The 24,577-nt window shown below is 39.8% G+C and overlaps 1 protein-coding gene across 3 annotated transcripts in view; it reads left to right on the top strand.

The window, feature by feature from the left end:
• Positions 1-24,577, top strand: part of LOC143853513 (heat-inducible transcription repressor) — a 56,439-nt gene that overhangs the window by 5,192 nt on the left and 26,670 nt on the right. Inside the window, exons 1-6 of one of the 3 annotated variants that reach the window (XM_077363309.1) lie at positions 6,190-6,212; positions 15,936-16,237; positions 20,482-20,559; positions 20,830-21,419; positions 23,068-23,697; positions 23,853-24,007. In XM_077363309.1, coding sequence (XP_077219424.1) covers positions 15,952-16,237; positions 20,482-20,559; positions 20,830-21,419; positions 23,068-23,697; positions 23,853-24,007 — 1,739 coding nt within the window. In that variant the 5' untranslated portion in view covers positions 6,190-6,212; positions 15,936-15,951. Of the gene's footprint in view, positions 1-6,189; positions 6,213-15,185; positions 15,761-15,935; positions 16,238-20,481; positions 20,560-20,829; positions 21,420-23,067; positions 23,698-23,852; positions 24,008-24,577 lie in introns of those variants that run through there. The other 2 variants (XM_077363310.1, XM_077363308.1) reach the window with 2 other exon arrangements.

Below are 24,577 nucleotides of genomic sequence, written 5' to 3'. Positions count from 1 at the left end.
ATCTTTGGAAAAGCGATTTGTCGATGGAGATCGATGTCTCTCATTGGTTAAAAAAATTTGAAATCAATATTTCTATGGCAATATTAGGCTTAAAAGAACGAGGAAAAATCAGGGATTCCAAATTTGAAAAAATTATAAAAAACGGACGCTAAAATATCCGGAAAACGACTTTTCCGTGTTTTCCCATGCTGTCTCTCTCCTCTCTCCTCTCTCCTCTCTCTCCTCTTCCCCACCTTTTCCCCACATGGGAAAACTGGGGAAAACGTGTGAAATCAGTAAGGATACCTGGGATGGGCGATTTTTACAATCTAAATTTGGTTCAAATCTATTACAAAAGATTGCATGGGATTTGGAATGCTATTTCGGTCGTTCTTTCGATTTCCTGAAGATTGCAGACAATCTTGGCCATCCAAATTGTTGCTATTCTTCATAACGACAACGAATCTTGGGCTTTCCTTCATGCCCAAATTCGTTTCTTGATTGTTAAGATCTTGGGATACATGGCTTCATCTTGTCCATCCTTTTGTTTCCCAAAATGCTGCAAGCGATCCCAATCGTCCAAAGTCTTACTATTTCAAATAAAGGGACACAATTTTGGACGTTTTCCCTTTTAGCTTAAAAGTGTTTCCAAATAAAAACTTTGGATATTCCCTCATCTTTAATCTCCTCCATTCAATTGCCGCCTTTGATTGTCTGCTCGATCTCCACCGTACATCTCACAGGCCAACCAAGATAGCAGTTTTGTCCGTTCCTCACCTATAAATACCCTCCTATCCCTCCCCTTTAGAGACACGATTTTCAGCCCTCTCTCTCTCTCTCTCTCTCCTAATTTGGCCCCAACTTTGGGTTAAATTTTCCCAACTTTTTCTTTCTCCTTAAAAACCCTTAACCACCGTCTTCACTTCTAGACCAAACCCGGTCCTGTCCCATCCCTTGACCTAGCCAAACCATCCTTCTTTACCTCGTAAATTTTGGCAACCGAATTATTCAATTTGGTTTTTTTGGATCGTGAACTGCAAGGAATCAAAAGACCATCATTCAAGAATAAGCAGTGGACCATCTTCAAAGAGGTAGGCCATTAAGTCTCGAGATTTTTGTAATTAAAACAACAAAACATGCAAAGTTCTTTGAGTTTTTGAAATTATGGGGGTTTATTCTTCGAATTCGAAAACTCCTTAATTTCAAATTCTCAAAGATGGAGAAATCCTTAATTAATTTTGTTAAATTTGGTTAGAAGAATTTGCATGAAAATTATGAAATCTGGGTTCGCTCTTCATTACTTTTTTTTTATTGATTCCCAACCCTCTTAAGACCCCAAAAACTATAAACCCCATGAATCCTATCCCATCTTCATTCATAACTTAGCACGCCTATAAACCATCTATCATATTCATCCCAACAGTAGCCTCTTATCTCCATGGTTATCTAACCCCATCATCATGCCCATGAGTGCACTCTCGTCCCCATAACCACTCTGCCCTATCCACTTAAACCCATACCTATCAGACAACCATCATCCACTCCCTCTAATATCTATGACCCAACCCCTTAACATCACATCCGATCCTACTTCGTCCTCCCAACAGGGACCCACTTGCCCCCCAAATAGCATTTAATCCTACCTAGCTGAACCGAACCCCAATTCCATCCAAGCAATGCAACCCAAACCCTATTGAGCCTAACCCCATTATGCTCATATCTACTTTGAATGACCACTAAACCATGAGTGCCCAGGCCCTTTGACTAAACTACATGTGCCCAGGCCCTTTGCTCATACTGGTAGGGGTCCGCCTAACCCCAGCTTACCGATCAAAAAAAAAAAAAAAACAAAAAAACTACATGCGTCGTTCATGCAAATGAGTGTTTAAATGTGCTATGCATATAAATGGATGGCTTAACCCACACGTGCTGGATAATCCAACCTACTATGACCAAACTCATGTGGCAAAAACAATTTTGTGTGTTGGGTACATTCACCTCACCCAGATCAATTCAACGGATTAGATCCAAACCAACCCGAATCGTTTCCAACTGGATTAAACCCGCATCCCATCCCATCCGCTTCAGCCCAGCCTCACCCACCTAGCCGCACACCAAACCCGAGTCAATCCGGATTCAATCCGAGACAACCTGGACTCGACCCGAGTCAACCCGAACCTAAACCGAGTCAACTTGACTCATCTTGGTCCAACCTAAATCAGCCCAAGCCAACCCGGGTTCAATTCGAGTTAAACCCAAGCCAAGCCCGAACCCGCAGGTCGTAACCTGACCCCACATCAGCCCCGCAACGAACCCGCCACCCGACCCCAACCTGCACCCACAACCTGATCTAACTCAGCTCAACCCGGTCCAATCCGGACCCCCATCCCGAACCCCAACAATGGTCCGACTCGGACCAAAACCGACACAACCTGGTCCAACCCGGACCTAACCCGACCTAACCTGACCTAACCCGAGCCTCATTCAACTTGGTTCAGCCCCAACCAATCCCGGTCCAATCTGGACCTAACCCGAGTCAGACCAGGTCTAACCCAAACCAACCCCCAAGCTCGAGCCACGGCCTTGACCCTAACCCTCGGCCTCACAAACCCTTACGCCACTCATGCCTCACTCGGCAACCCCCAACCCCTACTAGCATTCGGCTAACCCAATCCCCATTAGCATTCGGCTAACCCAATCCCCAGTAGCATTCGGCTTATCCAACCTCCCACTAACATTAGGCTATATTCCACCTCCCACTAACATTAGGCTATATACCACCTCCCACTAACATCAGGCTATATACCCTGCCTATGCCATGTCAAACACACATCCACTTCCACACCCCATCCCAACCGAACCTTGTCCCCTCCCATTAAATTTATAGCATGTTTACATATCCCTCATCATCATCCACAACATACCCATACTTCATGTTCTTGCATCACAATAGCATACCCCCCATAACCTAACAGCATGTATGCCATGACAACAATTCTATGCCCATCAGCATACAACACTCACTTCCATAGCCACATGCCCATTTCATAGCCATGGTCACATGCTCCATTTCCATAGCTACATACCCCATCTCCATGAACACCTCCCATGGCCCATCATGTCATATCAAAACCCCTACCTAGAACCCTCTCTCTTAAAGCAAACCCACTACCTGATACTATCTTGGCCGAACCATTCCTTCCCCAAACCTGCAATCAGGGCTCACACCAAAACCCGCAACCTGGGCCTAACCCGGTGCAACCCGGACCCCAACTTGGGTCCAACCCGAATCAATCCGACTTAACCCAATCTGAGCCGCAACCCCAACCCGTTTCTAACCCGAGTCCAATGTGAGTCTAACCCGAGTCCCATCCTAGACCTAGCCCGAATCTGCAACCCAAAACCAGCCTTGCAAATGAACCCGACTTGAGTCAACCTGTACCCAACCGAATATAACCCAACCCGATCCAAGCAGATCAGCACAACCCGACCCCAATCCGAGTGAGCCCTGTCCAACCCAGACCCAACCCGGCCTAATCCGGTTCTGCCCCAACCCACCCGGTTCAATCCAACCCAATCCGAGTCAACCCCGGTTCAACCCGAACCTAATTCAACCCAATTCGGTTCAGCCCCAACCTACACCCTAAAGTTGCACCCTAACCCGCACCCTAAAGACACACCCTAAAGTTGCACCTTAACCAGCAGCCCAGACCCGCCACCCGATCTCAAATCCCAACCGAGCAGCCCTTATCCTTATTCAATCCCCACCTAATTCATATACCCATCCCATGCTCCATCTGATCAACATGCCTTTCCTATAGCCATCAGCCTCATTCATCTTACATCCACTACAACCCATTTCCCATAGCCCATTATCTATCTTACCCAAAGTACCCATGCCCCATGTATCATGCCTACTCCCATTATTCTACGATAATAGCAACCATATCTAATCATTAGGCACATCCAACCTCCTTATGGACCCCATTCTTGTCACCCATAACATGCCACCTACATCCATTAGCGCGTGCATCTAACCCATGCCATTAGCCTACTTATCCTACGCCATCCTATGTACCCATAACCCCTCTGACCTATCATAAACAATATATTAATGAAACAGTACTTGCACTCTAACCATGGCCCACTCGGCCAATGAACCTTACCCAACCAAATCCAAGAACCTATTGCCCATCGGCTTATGCGACTCACCCGAGTTCAAGTCTAATCCAAACCCCCAACTCGAGTTGGACCCCGAACCGCGACTTGGACCCAAACCGCAACCCGAGTCCAACCGGAATCTAACCCGAGTTGAACTCGAACCCAACCTGAGTCATTCACCCAAACCCCCAACCGAGTTGCATCCCTATGTCGGAATCTATTTGGTCGAATCTCGCAAGTCCACCTCTTTCAAATTCCTAAAATGATGTCCTTGTGACTCAATCCATGCTTCCAATCCAAGTTCCCCATCCAAGTCTTCAATTCTCAATTCTAGCTTCTAAAGCTAATCCAAATCTCAATTCGAATTCTTAATCTCAACCACCCCAACGGAACTACGTGTGGCTTGATCCCCACCACGGGGTACGTAGGCAACTTGGCACCCTCAAGTTCAGTCGCACCATTCTTCTATCTCTTTCCTTCCCCATACCTTTTCTTCATCTTTCGCCATCCCCTTTTCCATTCTAATCCCTTTCCAAAGCTCATCTTTTGCATTTTTCGTTTTATATGTAGTTGCATATGTAGTTAATTCTTCTTGCATGATCTCGTATGTTTAGTTATTTTATCATATGTTTAGTTACTTCATTCGTATGTTTAGAATTTGCATGCGTAGATTGTTTGTCTTGTTCTTTTGCATGTTTAGAAGTAATTGTTCACTTTTTTTGCATGCTTAGTTGCTTTGTTAAATTTGGAACTTAAGGGAATCTGAAAATCCTAAGAATCTAAAGAACTCAAGCTATTCAAAACTACAATTCAAAATCTTTACCTCCAAGATCTTAAGCTCTAGGTTCTTAGGATTGTAAAACTTAGAAGTGGCACTCTAAGTTCCCCAATAGAACTTTTAGATCCAAATTCTGACAAAAAAAAAACTAAAAATGCAACTTAGGTCCATTGCATTAGATCTAGGTTCATATAGCATAGGTCTCTTCAAGTCAATTCAATCAATCTAATTCAACTCAAATCAAGTATCATCAATCTCATAAAATATCAAAAACACTCACATAGGCACATAGGCATGTAGTTGAATGTAGGATGCACTCCTGGCCCGCATGAGTCTAAACTGTGAACGGCCAAATCATTAGTAATATTTATGTTTTTCAAATGAAACTCACATTACCCCCTTTAGTTAAAACTTAAACAACTAGAGCATTTTAAAGGTAAAGACCGACTTTCGTCGGGCAAGAAGGGTGCCGAACACCCTCCCCTCTTGTAACTAGGTAACTTACCCAACTCGGAATCGTAGACTAAATATACAGAGTTAATCATGGGTCCTAGATCCCTAATTTAGGTGGCGACTCTGTTCAGTCGCTTCTTTTGTGAAGTTAGGACTTTTATCCTAAATTTTTGAAAAAAGCAACCATATTCAAATCCAATGAACAAAGGCGTTATCATAACACACACCCTCGTGGGTCACCCTCCGGGACGGGATCCACACTGTGTTATTCAAACCTTTAGGTATTTGCATCGTTTATTTCACATTACAACATGCATATGGTGCTTTGAATAGAATTCAAACATTCAGTTGAAACCATTGGAGTTATTTTGTTCTTGCTTTAGGAGTTTATTATGCTTCTGGATTTGTGTGCATGTTAATTGAGTCAATCATATTGGTGTGCTGAAGATAAAATAATACTTTAGTATAGCATTCTGTTAGACAAAGGATTAGGACATATCCTCACTTATATGTTTGCACATCATTATTCAAGCTTAGGAATTAGTAATTTGTTGTTTTGATTTTAATTTGGGTACATGTAAAATTACTACTGCAGTAACTTGCTTGTAGAGTTTATATTTATATGAGTAATTTGTCCAACTAAGAAACCTTGCTTTTCTTTAACATATTTTATCATTGATATCTTCTAGAATTTGGCCAGCATGGTGATATCATTTGGTTTCACATGAACCTAAGACTTTATGAATTTTAGCAGATAAAGTCTTTCTTTTCTCTGTAATTTGTTCTTTGTCAATGACAGGTATACACAATGCATTAGTGTATTAGAAAGCAGTTAGCATGTGTAGGTGGAAAAATTTTATGCATTTTGAGCAATACTCATGTCTAGACTTAATTCTTCAGACAGAATGATATTAATTTATGACCTTTATTCATTAAATAGCCTTATCAGCTATGGTATAAAAATTTACTTGGTTTTTCCTCTTTTAAGTCTCATAGTTAAGGTTACAAAGTAAAAACTTGTTCAAAATCATTTTCCTTCGACAATATACTAGGGGGGTGAGAGTACAAATATTTGATGGAAATAATTATGACTTGGTGTAGTTAAGATGAATATTCAGTCAAAATATGATCATTTGATTATGTTTATTTTTTTTATTGTCAGTAGTGTTTGTGTTGGGATAAATTGCTGGCGAGCTTGTCAAATTTTGCTATCTTAAGAATTTATTCTTGAAACCTAGTGAATTATTATACCCTGTTAAAAAAATCATATTTTTTCTTATGCACTTTATCACTGAACTAGAGAATTTCAGGCTCATTGGTTTTGGATATGCAATTCAACATAGTATCATTTGTTATGGATATTTGCTCCCAGAGGGTGAGAGAATAATCAATCTTAGACTCCAAGAATTCAATTAAGTACTGCATTAGAGTGTGATTAAGACCTCCTCTTGAGACTAGCATGGAATGCATCACATACTTAAAAGAAAAAATAATAGCATAAATACATGAATTGATAAAGAAACTTCAACATATAGAAGCTCTTCATTTTTTCCTGCAGAAAGCTTTTACAATTGAAACTATCATACAGCCATATATCTCTTAGGTTTTTCAATTCAATTAAGTACTGTATTAGAGTGTGAATAAGACCTCCTCTTGAGACTAGCATGGAATGCATCAAGTACCTTAAAAGAAAAAATAATAGCATAAATAATGAATTGATAAAGAAACTTCAACATATAGAAACTATTTATTTATTTTCCTACAGAAAGCTTTTACAATTGAAACTATCATACATCAATATATATCTTAGGTTTTTCAATTTGATTTTTGAAATCAAGATCATAAATACCTACATTCAGATCTTGGATTTCTTCAGATATAAATTAGGGCAAAAGCGAGTCAAATATAAGAACAAGACGAATAATAGGTTTAATTCGATGCAGATAGAGCTGACCTTGAGCGGTGTTCCTTCTCCAGCAGCAGCACTGGGAAAGGATCCAGGGCTGCTCCGGTGCAGATCAGATGTAGAAAGAGTTGGGGAGTGGGATCCCTCTTTAAAGAATGTAAACGGTGATGGAGGAACGTGGTCACAGCGGGTGCAAGTCAGAGAATAGGTGAGAGCTCTGTTTTAGAGAGGATGCGAGAGACAGATCGGTTGAGAAATGGAACGCCCATGGCACGCAAAATCTAATTGAAAAACACTCTCAAAACGGGTCAGAACGGGACTCCGTTAGCAAAATAAAAACGATGGTGTGGAATGACGTAAATACTCTTTTTTCATTTTTGCACGTTAAATTTTCAAATACGTAGCCATCATAAAAAACACGATGGGTTTTCATTTGGCTTGTAAAAGAACTATCACTGTGACGTTAGGACTTAGGAATTGATAGCTTTGCCTTTCGACAGCCTCCTCTCATTTTCCCCGGTTTTAAATATGGATTTCTAATTTCTTTGACCCCTAGTCGACCGGGTGCAACTTTATGTTTTACTTTCCAGGGGAACCGCGGTCGACTGACCCTAGTGTCTTTGTAGGAAATTTCTCAAAACTAGAAATTTCCAATCCGACTTTCAACCTCAATACATCAAAATTTTAGTAACTTGTAAACCCAAAACTTTCTTGTCATAAACAAAAAAACAATTTCCTAGTTGGGAATTCCTAACAATTCTCACCGGAGATGGCCGGAAAAATCAAAATTTCTAATTGTCCTATTAAAGAGGGTTTTATAATCTGCTGAAAACTAAAATCCCTATATCTTTTTATATACATAGAATTAGAAAAAGCCATAAACATAAAAGTTGTTCCAAAAGATATTATCAGAAACTTCCATGTTCGTACCTCCGGCCAAATCTCGCTGGAAGTGGCCGGAAATTCACAAATTTGTGGCCAGATTATGAAATAGGGTTTCATGTAAAATCTGAATTCTTATTTTTCGCACAACTCTTTGTATATTGAAAATCATCAAAACCTCCCAACTTAAAAGTCGTTAAAAACATCATTATTAACAACTTTTATGTTGGAACCTCCGGCCAAATCTTGACGGAGGTGGCCGGAAAACATGAGAATGATTATTTTTAAACCTCTTTTGTCTGAAATCTTGAAATCATCATAACCAACTCAAATCTTAACCAAAATACAAGTATCTCATATCAAACTGATTGGAAAACACCTGATCTACATCTTTTGTGTTTAACATTTTTAGCTAATTCTTATGTGAAATTATTAAAAAATCGAATTTATCAGAATTTCAGCACATAACTAAGCTTACCAAAAGTAGTTTCTTCTTTAATTCTTCTTCTCCACTTGATTCACTCTTGGATTCTTGCAAGAATCTTCAAGAATCAATGATCCATATTTTTCTTAAATTTTTGCACGAATTTTCTTTAATTTTGCTTGATTTTTTCCTTCTTAAAGCTAGAAATATAGAAAATATATATTTCCTTGTTTTTTTAATCTTCTAAGCTTGAGAAGCTTGACACCTATGATCGTAAGTGTCAACTTCTCCAGCCCTCTCTCTCTTACTCATCCCTTTCTTTATAAAATTCCTAAAATGCCCTTGGCACTTTCGGTTTAATTCTATTTGCATCCCTTCTTGCCAATTTACCAAAATGCCCTCTTCATTTAAAATTTGAAAAAATTAAAATTAAATCTCATTAATTAAGATTAATTTTCTTAAACACTTTGGGTTAGGAAAAACTTAGGATTTAAGGGGGCTGTCGAAAGGCAAAGCTATCAATTCCTATGTCATAACGTCACCGTGATAGTTCTTTTACAAGCCAAATGAAAATCCGTCATGTTGTTTATGATGGCTACATATTTGAAAATTTAACATGCAAAAACGAAAAAAAGAGTATTTACGTCACTGCACACCATCGTTTTTATTTTGATAACGGAGTCCCGTTTTGATCCGTTTTGAGAGTGTTTTCCAATTAGATTTTGCGTGCCATGGGCATTCCATTTCTCAACCGATCTGTCTCTCGCATCCTCTCTAAAATAGAGCTCTCACCTATAACACTCCCAAAACGGGTCAGAACGGGGCTCCGTTAGCAAAATAAAAACGATGGTGTGTAATGACGTAAATACTCTTTTTTTCGTTTTTGCATGTTAAATTTTCAAATACGTAGCCATCATAAATAATACAACGGATTTTCATTTGGCTTGTAAAAGAACTATCACGGTGACATTAGGACTTAGGAATTGATATATTTGCCATTACAAGGAAATCTCGGTGGTAATTTTATCAAAACCAAAGATTTATTTATTTTTACAGAATTTCGGTTTCGGTTGTGGTTGAAATCGATATTTTAATCCTTGTTTTGGAAGAATGTGGAAACATAATTTCACACTCATAATCCGATAGTAATTGTTATTCTACATGGAGTTGAAGATACGAAAGATAGAAGAGAACAGATGGAGAAAACGTATGTGTTAGGGTTCCCCACACATCCGATCCATATGGAATGACAAAAATGGCCCCCATAGAAGGAACACACATATATGTCAACACTCCCTCTCAAGCTGGAGTATGTATATCATACATTCCCAGCTTGTTACATAAATCACTCATTCTGGCCTTGCTCAATGGTTTTGTAAACATATCTGCTATTTGATCATTTGAACTTGTAAACAGAGTGCAAATCTCTCCTTGGATCTGATGACGGATAAAATGACAATCCACCTCTTTATGTTTCGTCCGCTCATGAAAGATTGGATTCATGGCTATATGAATGGCGGACTTGTTGTCACAGTGGAGCGACACGGAAGACGAGTAGGGTAGACCAATCTCAGAGGAGATCAACTCGCAACTTGTATAAGCCATAGCTTTGTACTCAGCTTCTGCACTCAACCTTGATGCAACTTCTTGTTTCTTGCTCTTCCAAGACACTAAATTACCTCCAACAAAAGTACAGTAGCCATTCGCAGACCTCCTGTCTGCAGGAGATCCTGCTCAGTCTGCATCGGAATATCCCTCAATCCTCATGCGATTATGTTTTCTGAAGAGAAGTCATTTGCTTGGAGCTTTCTTTATATATTTCACTATTTGAATAACTGCTGACCAATGAGAAGTCCGTGGAGCACTCATGTACTGACTAACCACACCAACTGCATAAGCGATATCCGGACGAGTGACAGTGAGATAAATCAATCTCCTAACTAACCGTTTGTATTTGCCTGGATCCTCTAGTAACTCCCCTGATCAGGTGAAAGCTTGACATTTGGGTCCATAGGAGTCTCAGCAGACTTTGCTCCTAGAAGACCAGTCTCTCCCATTATATCCAGAGCATATTTTCTTTGTGATAGAGATAGCCGTCCTCGTGAATATGCTACCTATATCCAGTGCATAATTCATTTTGAAGGAAGACTTTCAACCTTTGTATACCTATGCTATCACTCCCAGTAATTATGATATCATCAACATAGACTATCAGAAAGATCCTACCATCTTTGCCCTCAGAGCTGAAGACTGAATACAACACGCTGTTTCATTCCAAATCGTATCACTGCCTCACTAAATTTTCCAAACCAAGCCCGAGGAGATTGCTTAAGACCATATATTGCCTTCCGCAACTTGCAGATAGCATTCTTCATCTCTTCATGAGCAACAAACCCAGGAGGTTGCTCCTTGTATACCTCTTCCTACAAATCACCATGCAAGAAGGCATTCTTGACATCTAATTGGTAGAGAGGCCACGACTTGTTAACCGCTAGAGATATCAAAACACGGATGGAGGGAATCTTGGCCACATGAGAGAATGTGGCTGTGTAATCTATGCCATATGTTTGTGTATATCATTTCGCAACCAGTCGAGCCTTCAACCTTTCTACTGTCCCATCTGGTAAATATTATTTCACTGTGAATACCCCACTTACAACCAGCCACCTGAGCCCTTGATGGAAGATGGATCAACTGCCACGTGTGATTCTCCTTCATAGCCCCCATCTCTGCTTCCATAGCGGCTCGCCAACCTGAATCGGCCAAAGCCTCGACAACAGAATGAGGAATAGAAACTGAAGATAAAGATGACAAAAAGGTACTGTAAGAGGGAGATAAAAGAGAATAGGGGACTACATCAGAAATATGGTGATGCGTCGTACGAGATCGTGTGGGAGTCATGATTGGAGCGTCAACAGGAGAATCACTTACCTCAGAAGGCGTGGATGGACCAGCGAGCTGTGAGGGGGTTGGAGGACATGAAGTGGCATCTCGACAAGCAGGGACGATTACGAGAATAAACCCTCAACGGCTTGGGTTGTTCAACAAGTGACGCAATTGGGACTGAGGCAGGAACCTGGGCGGGTAATGGTAGCGGAATCTCAGTGTCAGGAACCTGGGTAGGAATAGGTCCAGCAAAATAGGGCTTATCCTCAAAGAATGAGACATCAGCAGACACATATGTACGACGAAGATGAGGATTATAACATTTATAGCCCTTTTGTGTCTGAGAGTAGCCTAGAAAAACACACTTGATTACTCTAAGTTCCAATTTATCAAGTCCATACTGACAAGAGTCACACTGAAACTGACTAACTGGACCGGACACAACCGAAGAATACTGCATACGATCTGCTGGAGGGTGACAAAGACTGCAATGCCACATGAAAGAATCAACTGAAGTACTCAGTGAAGTAGGGGTAATATCTCTGTCAAGGTAGTAGAGTCCATCCACCTCATGACCTGAACCAATCCTCTCAGTCGCCAGATCCTGAAAAGAACAAGAAGAGGGAAAGAAGGTCACCGAACAATTAAGACGACATGTAATTTGACTAACGGGGAGGCCGTAATACTGGTGGTCGTGGAACCCGTTATTGTTCCCATTGTGATATGGAGGGCCATACTGTTGATTTTTGTTATGATCTACATCCAGAGTTGAGACCATCTCGAGCAGCACGTCATGTTTTTGAGGCTCCTACTGCCATCTCTTCCGACACCTTAGTGGTCTCTCGCACTGAAACAATCAGCTGCCACTCTTGCAATGGAAGGTAGCACGCCATCCTGCTCTCTCAGTCATTCCAGTTCATGGCTCATTGACATTCCAGTTCATGGCTCATTGACATTCCAATTCATGGCTCATTGACTCTGAAGCCTCACATCACATGACTGGTAACCGTAGCCTTCTTAGTCCCTTTAAGCCTCACCCTCTCTCTAAATTGGTTACTTTGGCTAATGGGGCAAAGTGCCCTATTTCTGGTACAGGGGATACATCTGTTAGTTCTCAGTTATCTCTTTCTTCTGTGTTATGAATCACGGCCAAAGCCGGGACCATGACCTCTGCGACCCCGACCACGGCCACGACCACGAGTACCACGACTGTAACCAGACTGAGCAAGAGCAGACTGCTCACCAATAGTGTCACCAGGTGTATCAACACGCAACGCTCGTTGCACCCGAGAGAAGACCTCATCCAAGTCTGGTAAAGTACCGGAACCTAATATCTGCTGACGAGGCAGAAAGTCACGACCAAGTCCATCCAAAAAACGAACAACCCGTAGATCATTCTTCTGCTTTGCCAACACAACAATATCAGTGGATGGAGGATGATAGACATCAAGCTGCTCACATATACTAACAAAATCAGAATAGTACTCGGAAACCGATCTCTCTCCCCGCCTTACACTGAAGAAATTAGTATAGACATCACAGATCCGAGTTAGATTGTTAGTCCCCTAGTAGAGAGTCTTTGCACGTAACCAGACTGCACGAGAAGTAGGCAGAAACAACATGTGAGTAGCAATCTTAGGCTCCATACTCTGACACAAGAGTGACTGAGGAAGTGCATCCTCCCGACTCCACTTGTCATAGGAGGAATCCTTAGGACTTGGTGGATCTGATGTAATGAAACTCAATTTCCCTTGCCCACGGAGATATAGATGGACAGATTGACTCCATGCGGGGTAGTTAGATCGACGTCATAGAAGTCACGGGAAATGAACCAGATATGGTTGATGAGGTGGGAGTCGTAGACATCTCAAAAACCCACAAGGAATCGTCGTGTCAAGGATTTATGAATCTGTGGCAATAGCACTGACAAACAATACAGTCCACCAACAAGCCACTCAATCCACCACACTAACTAGAAGAATTGCACAGAAATCCAACAACATACTAGAAATTATATGGTGCCTGACCGTCAAGTAGCGTGAAGGTGGTACTTCAAAAGTACCACCCTTGATATTTGATCCAACAGCAGCCTCTTAAAAAGTAGGCTGCTGTTGGATCAAATATCAAGGGCGGTACTTTTTTACGGTACTTCACGGTCGGGCATCACATAAAAACTCACAGCATACACATCGACCGATCATAAACACCAGCGCAACTAAGAAGAACCAATGCACGTATATCACCAACGACTAGCACAACGCACAAAGTCATCACCAAAGCCACCAGCAAGCAACAATATCTCAACCAAAAATACCGTCAGGATCACCAACAGTTTTCACAATGCAGAAAATCCCAAAATAAGGCACAAACTACAAAGGGAGCATCAACAACGGATCACAACGACTAGCAAACCACCGGCAAACATCTACATATGTGACAACACACTCGACCATATGGTTCCGGGATAGATCAAATCACCACCACAACGAGCCAGCACTAATAAAATGGTAAAATAAGGAAGTACCAATATCCGGAACCATCCACAAGTTGAAAAAGAGCCACTAAAATTGTTTAGAACATGAATAAGGTAGAATAAAGAGAGATTTATGGACTAATTTTTATAAATAAATGGCGTAAGATGGGAATATGATGATGAAATTAGAGGGAAGGGGTGTGATACAATAAGATTAGGGCTAGGGTTAGGGGCGGCTGTGATTAGGGTTAGGTGCAGCTGTGGTGGAAGGCACTAGGGTTAGTGGCCGCAGTAGATTAGGACACTAGGGTTTGGGACGGCAGTGGATGGGGGCTAGGGTTAGGGGCGGCAATCAGATTAGGTTTGGGATGGAGAAGATTGGGTTTGAGAGATGACTGGTTTTGAGAAGAGAGAAGAAAAGAGAGAAATGGTCTTAGGGCTGAAGGTTCAGGTTATGGCAATGTACCTTCAACTTTTTGATCTACGATCTTCTCCTTCTTTGCTCTGATACCATGTTATTCTACATGGAGTTGAAGATACGAAAGATAGAAGAGAACATATGGAGAAAAAGTATGTGTTAGGGTTCCCCACACATCACACACACACACACACACACACACAGTTTGGGGCTTAAATGAAATACAGAGTAATAAGGCTTGACGTAAAAATGAGACACCAAGTAATAAGTAGGATCTAAGGGTGCAAGCAATAGAGAGAACTGATTCATTAATTACTCCGAAAATGCGGACTCTAGTGTAGACAAGAACTGATTCTTGTGGTGAGTTAGTATGTGAACAAAACTCAGAAAATTAGGGTATATTTATGTGAAACAAAATGGTGTAAAAAAAATATAGAGTATATTCAAGATATTATGACAGATTTCAATCAGAAACTCAAGGAGCCTATAATAGTTGCTTACAGTGACTTCAATGAGAATTAATCACAGCACAGAGAAATGTAAATTAATAAGCATAGAGAACTCTAAATGAAGAAGGGTTTAGCCTTCCCTTTCGTGGAATCTCGGATTGCAGGCAGACTGGCGAGATTGCGAGAGGAGGGTGAAATTTCGCTGTCCTTTGGTGATGTAGAGATGTGATTTGTGTGGGGATGTCGAAGACCTTTTGAGACGGCGTCCAAGGCACTGCCCCGGTGTAATATATGGCGAAAAACAGTGAAAATAAAGAGAAAATTATAGAAAATGTAGAGAGAGAGAGAGAGAGAGAGAGAGAGAGAGAGAGAGAGAGAGAGAGAGCTTTGTGTGGGCTTTATGCCTTGTATTTTTCGTGGTTTCAATAGGGTGGCAAAGGTAGGTACTTATAGGTGAAGAAGGAGAAAAATACTGTTTTTAGAGAATCAATTAGGGATTTTTAAAAAAAAATCTGATTTGGATAGTTTTTGGAAATAGTGGGTGAGAAAATGTGTTTGATTGAAAGATGTTCGTTGGTGATTGAAGGGTTGGGCTGGATTTGGCATTTAAGGGAAGAAAAATGGGTTTTTTTTCATTTAAACGGATTTCTTGCTTGGGATAGATAGTAAGTTGGCAAAATCGGTAAGATTGGGAAGGTTGTGGCCGTTTGATTGCAAGAACATGATCTTGGACAAGATTCCATTTCATTTGGGGAAGATCTTAAAAGAAATGGGCAATGGAAGGGTTGATTTTTCGTATCTAGGGCTGAGTGGCAACCTTTTGTAAATTTGAGTGATTTTGGGTTGGTTTTGCACTTAAAAGGTGAATGGTATGGGTAGTAAATAGACATAAAAGGATGGGCTTTTCTAAAGTTCTAGGGAGAAGGATATGGGTTGTAATTCCTTGAAAAGGTGAGGGCTTTTTGGCCTTTGTTTGACCCTTTTTTTTTTTTTTGAAAAAAAAATACGTATTTTGATATTTCAAGTTTGATTTCCTGAACTATGTTTTCTTCATATGAGAACTAAAAGCAAATGATCCTGGAGTTTTTCTTGTTTAGATTATGGAACTTCCTATGTAATCTTGCAGATAATATCAGAGAACAATGAATTTTGGGTTGAAGAGTACACATCCTGTAGTTCCAGATCTGCCAACTGTTGAAGAACTCCCCAAAGACGCCCATTCTTCTCTCAAACATCAAACTACATTAGAAGGTCTTATTGCCGATGATCCGTTTCCAAATTCCTTTGCAGATGAAGGTGGTGATAGAGACAACAATGGAGTTGTCAATGGGAGTATTGATGCTGCAAGTTCAGAAAATGATGTCTCTATTGGAATTGGGACCCACACAGATGTTTCTGGAGATGAAGGATGGATAACCATTCCATTCAGTATGTCTTTACTTTTTCACTTTTTCTAAATTAGATTTCTACTTGTCTGTTGGGTGAATACTATATGAAAGATGCTCTTTTGCTCCAATATTAATTAGATTATGTCTCAGAGTACTACATTATAGAGCTTATTGATTACTGTTATTTTTTTTTCAATCAATTGAAAGAATAAAATTATAAAAAAAATGTGAAAAGATTTACTTGTCCCGCAAGCTGGAGCTTGTATATCTTATCGCCCCAGCTTAGAACATATATGATCAACCTGATTATGACTTAGATCCTTATTAAACAAGTCAGCCAATTGATTTCAAATCGTACAAAAGGAGTGGATAGAATGCAACCACTACCTTGTCTCTAACAAAATGTGAGTCATCTTCAATATGTTCGGTCCTTTCATGAAATACTTGATTCGAAGCAATATGAATTGCAGCTTGGTTATCACAGTAAAGTTTCATTGAAAGATCAGCGTCAAACCCTAACTCCTGAAGAGGATGTTTCAACTTTCAACCATGTTACTTCACAAGTGGTATGGGACATTGCCCTGTACTCATCCTCTACATTGGACATGGCAACTACTCGTGATTTGATGCTCAATTTACTACTTTTATTGTGAGTTTTTTATTGCATCCATCTAAAATATGATATGCTGCATGAAAAATATCATGTTAGGGAATTCATTGTGCATGCTTGTTACAAGGAAAAAAATCTCATAAAAGAAATTTCCTCCTTTTCAAATATTTTATTTTGCACAAATATGATGCAAAATATCGCAATAATTTTTTTTTTTTTTTGCAAATCCAATCAGCCACCAATGTGACTCAAATTTAATAAAATTTTAAAGAAACCAAATTATATCAACTAGCTAGCTAAATGCAAAAACCAAATCATCATTCACAAGTGAAACAACCAGTCAATGACTGGTCAATTACTTGTATAATCTATTATGCAACAGACCTTAAAATACTATCTGCTTTTCTCCAGTCACTTACGACATCATCATCATCATCATTGTGCATGTCTCCCTCCTCTATTTGCGTATCATCCTGATGTATCGTTTAAATCACTTAACTATTCTTCGTCTCAATTACTTCTTGATAAAGGCAATGTTGTTGATTTCCTTTGAACTTCTTTCTGTCATGGTTTGCATTACAAAATTCTCTAAATAATTTGTTTTTTGAATAAATCCTGATTTTAATTCCCCCTTTTACACTTTAAAAAATTCCAAGTAAAGTAAAAAATCTGCCATTTTTTAATTAAATGCGATTTCTTCAAATCAATCCCAAATTTTTGCCGACCCCAACTAGTTTGGGACAAAAGCTTACTTGAGATGAGTTGAATCCCAAATTTTTCCTAGTTAAATGTAAATTTGTTGACTTATTTGTCAAATTACCGAATTAAATTCAAATTTTCTGAATTGTACTTGTTAATATATAAACAGATGTGTTTCTTGCAAAGTTTTTTCTACTCTTTGCAAACGTTTCCCATACATATCAATCATTTGCCTTGTCGAATTATTCCTGAATCAGAGCATAACAATTTTAGTTTGTGAATCACCACATTTGTGTCTGTTTAACCATGTTGTGGGTTTTCTACCTATTGCTGTTTATTAACATACCGGGGAAGTCTTGCCCCTGGAGATTTGCCTGTTGGATGGATGAGATTAGGGACCAGATTGGAGGGTCGGAAGTAGTTTTTCAGCACGTAAAGAGGTCTGCTAACGCCGAGGCAGATAGTCTTGCTAGAGATGGAGTGAGCAAGCAGGGGCTTGAACTGTTCGATTTCCTTCCCCTGTGATGGCCATTTTGGTGTTTTGTTTTGTGATGTTTTCTCATTTTCTTCTGCTCGACCTCCTCGGTTGGCTTCGCGTTGTTTGATTCTGTGTATGTTGCTTGTTTTCTTTTATTAATGATATATTACCATTCAGAAAAAAAAAAACATACCGGGGAAATTTCAAACAATTTTAGGTTTTTAAAATAGGATTTTTCTAATTGCTGTTAAAATACTTGTCAAACATTCAATTGCATCAGTTGTGAGTTTTCTACCTATTGCTGTTTGCAGGTATAAATGCATTATATGCTGTTCAGGACTTCCCTAGCTCAATGGTGGTGGTCATTTTGTCCTACTTTTAATTCTTAACATACACATATTTGGATTATTATGTTTCTATCCTATGATCTGTGGACACGGATTCACTTTTCAAGTGTCGGCAAGATTACAGTGTGCTGATACGACATTCCCTAAAATCCACAAATAGGGACACACCCATACATACACATGCATATATAATTACTGATTACTAATCATAATTTGCAACAAGATAAATATGGTATTCATATAACAAACAATGGAATATTATGATTAAGCAACTACAAGTGGATTAAGAAACTACAAGTCCATAGGGATTAATCCTGCCTTAAAATGGGGAGGAAATACCCTATGTCATCAAAAAAAAAGAAAAAAAGAAAAAAAAAGAAACTTCAAGTCTAAATCCAACATGAGATTATTAGATAACAACGCATTCATCAATCTAAGCTATATTTACGGACTCCTCTTTGACACCCTTGATATCACAGCTTCAGTAGTTTTCTTCAATCTTCAACCTGCAGCGGGTAAGGGAGACCAATGTGCACACAATGAATATAATGTTAGAAGAAGAGTTTGTTTAAGTTTTAGGTTCATGGGTGGGTACTAACGAATATTAATCAAGGAATAGTTAACAGAATATTTAATAATAAAAGAGGAGTTAAAATAATATTTAATTAATAGGATCGGCCATAAATATTTCACGTGTCACAATACAAAAATGTGTTTTAGTCTCTACCCTAACCCTTAAGTTTTGAGAATTCAATGTCTTTGAGTTGGTGGTAAGTGAGTAGAGCTAGCCTCTGAGCGGATCGAAGAGTTATCACGATCATGGCGATGAAGGGCATTAGGTTGCCCTATATGAGGGGGATCCCCCCCAATTCCCTGAAGATCGAGAGGTAAGACCCTGATCCCGTTGAGCCGACCAATCGAATGGCCTCATCTTAAATAAGGTGTACTCCAATTGACGCGATAAGGTGTTAGAAGCACCCTGACCGGCCAGGGTATGCCTGACCTACCTGCCTGTTACTAGCTATGTTACCCCTTTCATTCCGCACCTGATCTATTAGCCAGTATCTGTCGGAACCAGATTAACCGCGCCCTATGTCTATTAATGGATCTGCAGTTCCTATTCCACGGAACACTTTGCGAGTACTCTTAATGCGAGCGCTACCTTCCACCGCATCAACTAATGAACAGCTTACTCGTATCAAGGTGTACTCCAATTGACGCGATAAGGTGTTAGAAGCACCCTGACCGGCCAGGGTATGCCTCACCTACCTGACCGTTCCTAGCTATGTTACCCCTTTCATTCCGCACCTGACCTATTGGCCAGTAGCTGTCGCAACCAGAGTAACCGCGCCCTTTGTCTATTAATGGATCTGCAGTTCCTATTCCACGGAACACTTTGCAAGTACGCTTAAAGCGAGCGCTACCTTCCACCGCATCAACTAATGAACAGCTTACTTGTATCAAGGTGCCGACCCCTACGCATCAAAGCTCTGTGCCAAAAAGGCTTGGGTTGTCTGATTGCCGCCTGTGATAGGCGTTCCTCGTGCTGGTAGTTCTGCAAGCTAGTTTGTGGACGTAGGTTGGGGAGGGGTCCAGGTAACTATCAGGGCAGATGGCAAGGGAATTCTCATTCTGATACCTCTCAACCCTTTAAGCAACCATCCTCTACGGACCGCCCTGATCCCCCCCCCCCCCCCCCCACCCCAATGCGGAAAGCAGTAGGGTGCAAGGCCTTAACCCTAGGCGGCCTTGACAGTCCCACATTAACTTGACACTTCTAGCACTATGTTTACATGTGTTGATACACGTGTCCATGTTGATTCGTGTCGACATCAGCAGGAAATTAGTATCGGGTACATCATAGTTTCTTTCAGGTCACATAATTAGAATTCTGAAGTTGCCAGTTTATATTCTGCTAAAAAAATTATCAATCCTCAGATACTTGTTTGTCCATCTAATTTTCCAAATGTTTGATATTCAAGTTTCAAACTTCATGATACAGATTTTGTTTGTAAATCATTTTGATAGTCTAGTTAAATCTTATTTTCTTCAAATCTCTTTTGTTCACTGTGCTGAAAGGAACTCTTATAAGTAAACTATCAGACTGCTGTAGTATTTCTAACGTATGTCTGTTGATAATGCACTGGCAGAGAAACTTCCTGAAAATTGGAGTGATGCAGAAGATATTCTTTCATTTCGTTCTTTGGACCGTTCCTTTATTTTTCCTGGTACATGTATTTCTTGAATCATTTGGAATTTCTATTCGTAGTTTTCCACCCTGATATGAATCGATGGCATCCTACATTGGAGGCAAGGTTTGAAATTTCGGTTTCAGTTTCGGCCTCAGCCGAAATTGAAATTTCCGTAGAAATTTTGGTAATTTCGGCAAATTTCGGTCCCGGACGTAATCTGAAATTTTGGATTTCTGCCGAAATTTAAAACCATGATTGGAGGTGATGTTTTTGTTATTAGTTAACTTGACTTGTTTTTATTCACAGGTGAGCAGCTTCATATACTGGCATGTTTATCGGCATCCAAGCAGGATACAGAAATCATAACTCCATTTAGGGTTGCTGCAATGATGAGTAAAAATGGCATTAATGAACAAAACCCTAAGCAACCGCAGAAAATTATGGGAATTGAGTCCGACCCTATTACTGAAAGAGGGAATTTAGATAGCACGCATGATGATCCTGCTGGTCAAAATATAAAAGGAAATGGTGAAACAGTGTCAACCACAGAAAAGATAGATACAAAAGATGATATTTCAGTGAGTGAATCTCTTCTTCGAATGGAAGGCCACAAACAGCGGACTGAAGCACTTTTGGAAAGATTCAAGAACTCCCATTTCTTTGTTAGGATTGCTGAATCTGACGAACCACTTTGGTCCAAAAGAAATGTGGCAGAACCATCTTCACTTATTTCTGATATGAAGAGAGGAAAACATGACGCAGGACCTAGAAATACTTCAAGAAGGGTGTCTCAGGTTAATGCAGTTATTGATAGAGGAAGTTTTGACGCCAAAGCATCTGGTGGAATGGCTAGAAATACCGTTAGATGCTGCTCTCTGTCGAATGGAGACATAGTGGTATGTTTCGAATAACTTCTATCACCCCCCACAGGTTAGGCTTTTTATTTCCTTTTTCTTTTAGAAGATGGTGCTAAAATGTGTTGAGTTGTTTGTTGCAATTTTTTTGTCATTCTAGTTTCAGTTTAGTAGAAGTAACCTAGAGAATGCAGCAAGCAGCTTCTGAGGTTTATTGCATTTTTTTAATATGACTCATGGGATTATCTTTATTATTCTTTTCCCAAGATGATACAGAACCTGTTATAGGCAGTAGCATTTGATATGACAAGCACATAATCTTGGTGGTATTTCTAGTAACAAAAATAAAGGATAGTGCAATGCATCTTTTACTTCTGATTTATATAAAGGAATGCATTTGAAGCTCACCGTTTTTATTGAATTGTTTGAATGTACCTGTACCAAAAATGTTTTTACATATTTGTAGAGTGCAAAGTATACACCCTCCCATTTATACGATGACTGGATTTTCTCTTTTGATGGAGCACCAGCGACATCATCTAATTGGGTATTGGTACTAGCACACCATGTTGATGCCATGCCCGTGTCAAGACAGTATCCCTGGGGCATGTATACATTTATTGCAAACATTCACAACTTCCAACATACACCTTCAAATAACTTTGATTTGGTTTGAATTAGTTGTTGTATGCAGCCTGCGAAAAGATCCTATCCCCATTGAGAGATGCAATCCTGATTTTGTTGAATGTTCAATGTTTACATAGTTGCATCATGTTGAACTTATATTTGGATTTTATGAATCATGTTCATGGGCTAAAACTAAGAGCCTATTCATTTCTAGTATATCCCTTATCAACTTGTGTTCACGTTCAATTACAATCGGACTTTATAACTTAAAATAGTTCTGTATAGTCTTCAATAATTAGTACCAAAATATTCATATATCATTTTTCTTGCCATTTTAGTCTTGTAAAAATGCTCAGATTGAATTTTCTAGTCTTGTGCTCAAATGAAATTTAGTTGTACACCATGTTTTTTTTAGTATGTCTCAGTGCCAATCCCCGTGCCATACTGATACCCATATCCAGGCAGCATAGCTGTTGAATTACACATATGGTTTTCGTTTTTCATGTCTTGGATGTGTTTGCTTTCTGTCACCTTTTGGATCATCAAACCTTGAAGATGAAAGGAAGGTTGGGGAGTGGCAGGCTATGAGTTTTGGAGCACATTGGGAGCCACTTATAATGTGTTCGAGGTACTAACACTGGAAAGAAAAAAAAGTGTCGAACAGCGGATACTTCCTCTCTCACACTCGAACCCCCACGATCATCATGCATGTACACACATGCACACGTACATTTATGCATACTCTTATTATGCTTGTCTATATGTATGCCATCTTTATGTACACATGTACATACTGACCTAGATTCCTATGTACATATAGGTAAGTACTAATCTTTTGGATCTAGCCGTAGCCAAATTATTTTTTACAACATAAATGTTCATAGCAATTACTGAAAGGGTTTTTGTGCAATCTGCTATGTTGTGTTACAATGATGCTTTTTTATTCTCATGACAATCCCACATACTCTATGTTGCTGTTATTTTTCTGAATAAAACAATGGTTCACAAAAACCTGGTAAATGAGCAACAGTGATGACTTATTTCTTGTGTCGGAAGGATGCAGGTGCTTTTACAAGTGAATGTTGGAGATATTTTTGCTAAAGATCCCGTCCTTGAGGTTCTTCAATTTGAGAAGTACCAGGCTAGTAATTTAGCTTCTGAGAATCGCACCGGCTTAGTTGATTCAAATCATGAGGACCCGTGTGGGGATCTGCTTAAGTGGTTGCTTCCTTTGGATCACACTCTCGCCCCTCCTGCTCGTCCGTTATCCCCTCCTTCATTGAGTTCAAGTATAGGAGGTGTATCACACAGATCTACTTTATCTGCCTCTTCTGGATCCCAGATTTTCTCTTTTGGTCATCTTAGAAGTTACTCCATGTCTTCACTCCCTCAAGCTACTGTCTCACCGCCTCCAGCTGTTTCTTCTTATTCTAAACCTAGCTTTGACCTAGAAGATTGGGATCGCTTTTCATCACGAAAGCTTGCTAAGAGTCCAGAAGTGGGGAATGAGGGGCTGCTAGCTTTCCGTGGTGTATCACTTGAGCCAGAAAGATTTTCTGTTCACTGTGGGTTGGAAGGCATCTACATTCCTGGTAGGAGGTGGACAAGGAAACTTGAAATAATCCAACCTGTAGAAATCCATTCTTTTTCTGCCGACTGCAATACGGAGGACCTCCTGTGTGTTCGGATAAAGGTGTGTGTTTTTATATCTGCAGAATAAAGTTTAATAGGAGCAGTGAATACTTTTCATAGCATGACATACTGCTAAACATAGATTTTTTTAAACTATCTGGTTCTTTATCGGAAATCTTCCACAGATGCCAACCACTTTAGCACCTTGTTTTGCAGAACGTTTCTCCAGCACACATACCAGATATTGTGATATTTTTAGATGCTATAACTATCATCTTTGAGGAAGCACCTAAAGGTGGACCACCTATATCTTTACCAATTGCATGCATTGAGGCTGGAAGTGACCACAGTTTGCCAAATCTTGCCCTCAGGTCCGTGTGTGTTCTACTCCTATGTAGTCTTTGTTTTAAGTAAATACTGGGCATTATGCTAGCACTATCTTTACTTCCACCACTGTTTGCCAATGCGTATATTTTTTAAGAACATAATGTATTGTGTCTTTGAAAACCATACGACTAGCGAAACCTTTATCAAAGTTGGAATGTTGTTGTTTAAGCTCTCCGTTGTTCTACATGTATTGTTTATGCTCTCTATCATTCAAAATTTACCCATGATAATGCAGTTCAGCTATTTCAGGGTTGTTTGAATTGCAAAAACTCATTGTCTTTTTATCTAAGGAATCCTCTTAAGATATGAAGAATCGTCTCAAGATTGTCCTTTTAAACACTGAAAACTAGTCGCATCACTTACATAGACCCATGGGTTTGAAATATCAGGGTTTCGTATCGTATCGGTCTTATTTTCCAATGCTTGTCCATATCGTTCCAGGTCAATGCAGATGCACCCGATTTATCAGCGCTCATAAAATAACACATTGTTCACAACAAATTTTTAATGCCTCAGAAACAACACAAACATTAAGACATTGTGTAGGCCCAGGT

The sequence above is a fragment of the Tasmannia lanceolata genome, unplaced genomic scaffold (genome assembly GCF_043159265.1).
Source record: "Tasmannia lanceolata isolate RefF3 unplaced genomic scaffold, GAP_Taslan_0.1 ptg000019l, whole genome shotgun sequence".
In the NCBI taxonomy this organism is placed as follows: Eukaryota; Viridiplantae; Streptophyta; class Magnoliopsida; order Canellales; family Winteraceae; genus Tasmannia; species Tasmannia lanceolata.
This window is presented reverse-complemented; position numbering and strand designations above follow the sequence as displayed.